The sequence below is a fragment of the Psammomys obesus genome, unplaced genomic scaffold, assembly GCF_907164565.1.
Source record: "Psammomys obesus unplaced genomic scaffold, mPsaObe1.curated_primary_1811, whole genome shotgun sequence".
In the NCBI taxonomy this organism is placed as follows: domain Eukaryota; kingdom Metazoa; phylum Chordata; class Mammalia; order Rodentia; family Muridae; genus Psammomys; species Psammomys obesus.
This window is the reverse complement of record NW_026592890.1, coordinates 7,551,610-7,553,889: the sequence shown is the minus strand read 5'-3', so window position 1 is coordinate 7,553,889 and position 2,280 is coordinate 7,551,610. Positions and strand designations below refer to the sequence as shown.

The window sequence follows — 2,280 nt, the reverse complement described above, 5'->3', positions numbered from 1 at the left end:
GGGAGGGGAGGGGAGGGGAGGGGAGAGGAGAGGAGAAAGGTCTTATTTCAGAGCCACAATAGAGCCTCCCCCTGCTCGTGTGTGCATACACACACCTTTCCTGTCCTGCCCAGTGTGGCTCTTGAGAAAATCTGAGATCTTCAGATCTTTTCCTTAACACCCTGCATGAGAGACTGCCAAGGCGACTCACAGGACATAGCAATAAAAAAGGAGGAGGGGGGAGATACAGCTCAGCTTCATGGGAAGCTACAATTGCCCACTCAAAAGGCAATGTATATGCTCAAATTAAAAACATCTCCAGAAACTCTGCCTGGACCTCTCCTCTATGCAGCACGTTCGTCTTGGGTTGTAAGAATTATGAAGCAATGCTCACACCCACCACCTGACAGCCATTGGCGACTTGCAGGACCAAGCTCTACAGGGGGCGTGGTACAATTGGAACACTCCCACGTTGCTGGGGGAAGCAGAAAGTGGCCCGGCCATCTTTGGAAAGCTGGCAGGTGTCCGCTGAAACTAAACTGAGGTGTCCCCGTGGATCCTGCCTGTGTGCTCACAGACACGTCCCCAAGGGAACGAATGACCCATGGCTACCATGAAGAAACATGTAGCACCTCTCTACTCCCAAAGGATAAACAGCGCAAGCAACAGTCAGTAGGGGAGATCCCACGGTGTGATGTTTGTATAAAGAGCAATACAATATTAATGGAAAAAAGTAGTCCACGAAGTCATGTGACACCACAAAGAAGCCTCACAGATATGATGGATATGGGGGTAGGCCAGGCTAATCTGTGGCAACAGAGGTCAAGAGAGGTGATTGATTGGCAGAACAGTGGTATTGATCATGAGGATTGGAGGGGACACTAAGGATGAAAAGGATCCTGTCTCTGGGTTCTGCAAGCCAGGTGTCTGTATATTTAACAAATTGAGTCATTCACTTAGAATATGTGCGTTATATGTTTGCTCTGCCTCAATCTGGAACTGTTTGAAGTCTTGCCAAGGTAACACCCTGCCTTTCTTCTCGTTCCAGAAGCTAATCAGAGGGTTACGACACTGTCCCCACAATTTGATAACCTGGGAAGGGATGAAAACCGACAACTTACCGTGTGGGATAAAGATCATAAGGAGGCAGGCTGCCCCTGTCACCAGGTATGATACCGCTACTGGGTAGATGCGACCGATGCGGTCAATGGTGACAAGGATGATGATGGCCGAGGGGAACTCCATCAGAGAAGAAAAAAAGAAGTCCAGGTAGATGTTGTCACCTGTGGCCCCCATGTGCATAATGAGGCCCTGATACAGCACAGCACAAGAGAACCTGCAGCAGAGGACACAAGTCAGAAGCCAGCTCCAAGGAACCCAGCCAGCCGGACAGAAGGGCATGTCACACAGTACAAGATGGACTAGGATAACGTGAAGATTGTCTTACTAGGATCTTTGAGAGGAAATTGTGTTCCTCACAGACATGACAGCGTGTCTTACAGGCATCCTCAAGACACCTACTTTTAAACCCCCCCTCCAGGGTATCTGAAGCAGGAAGATAGGGAGAGATTGCAGGCAGCTGCTCACTCAGGTGTCTGGGACTGTGCTGAGCCCCACACAGTGGCTAACACTCCTACAGGCCCACAAAGCAGAAACCTGGCATCAGGTTGCTTTCTTTGTATGTGTCAGTCTTCCCGTGTGTGAGCGTGATGGTAACAGCATGTAGACTATTGCTCTGTTGTGACTACTGACTGAGGTCTCAGACATAGTGAGCCTACTATAGCTCCTGGCATACAGCAAAGGTGGATATGTGCTCATGGTCTTCAGTGCCATCCTTCCAAAGTCAAGGATCCATGGCTAGGTAGGTCTCTGGCTCCACGGAGCTGCCTTTATCAGACATGGTTCATGTTTTCTCTTTACCCACCATACCAACCCCATCCATATTTGAGAAAAACATGGCAACACCACAGGCCATGTTGCTTACTCATTGAAGACTGCTGCTCAAGTCCAAACGTAGAGGTCACTAAAGGAAAATGATACTATTTTGGAAACTGTCACTATTGCGTAAAACTTGGCCTGGCATGGTAATGTTTTAACCCATAAGAAACTACTGTTTTATCCCAGCATGCACAATGGCTTTCAGCTCTAGTGGTCACACTTAAGAAAAAACTGTATATAACTGGTCAACCAGTCAGTGACTATGTTCTGCCATCTTTTGGCAGACCCCGGAATTGCACATATATTAAAATGAGCAATATATATATATATATATATATATATATATATATATATATATATATA

At 47.2% G+C, this 2,280-nt stretch overlaps 1 protein-coding gene across 1 annotated transcript in view; it reads right to left on the bottom strand.

Moving 5' to 3' along the window:
• Slc22a1 (solute carrier family 22 member 1) overlaps nt 1-2,280 on the bottom strand; it is a 30,332-nt gene that overhangs the window by 13,410 nt on the left and 14,642 nt on the right. The window contains exon 7 of the mRNA XM_055615974.1: nt 1,101-1,315. Within this exon, the coding sequence (XP_055471949.1) occupies nt 1,101-1,315 (215 nt within the window). The remainder of the gene's footprint in view (nt 1-1,100; nt 1,316-2,280) is intronic.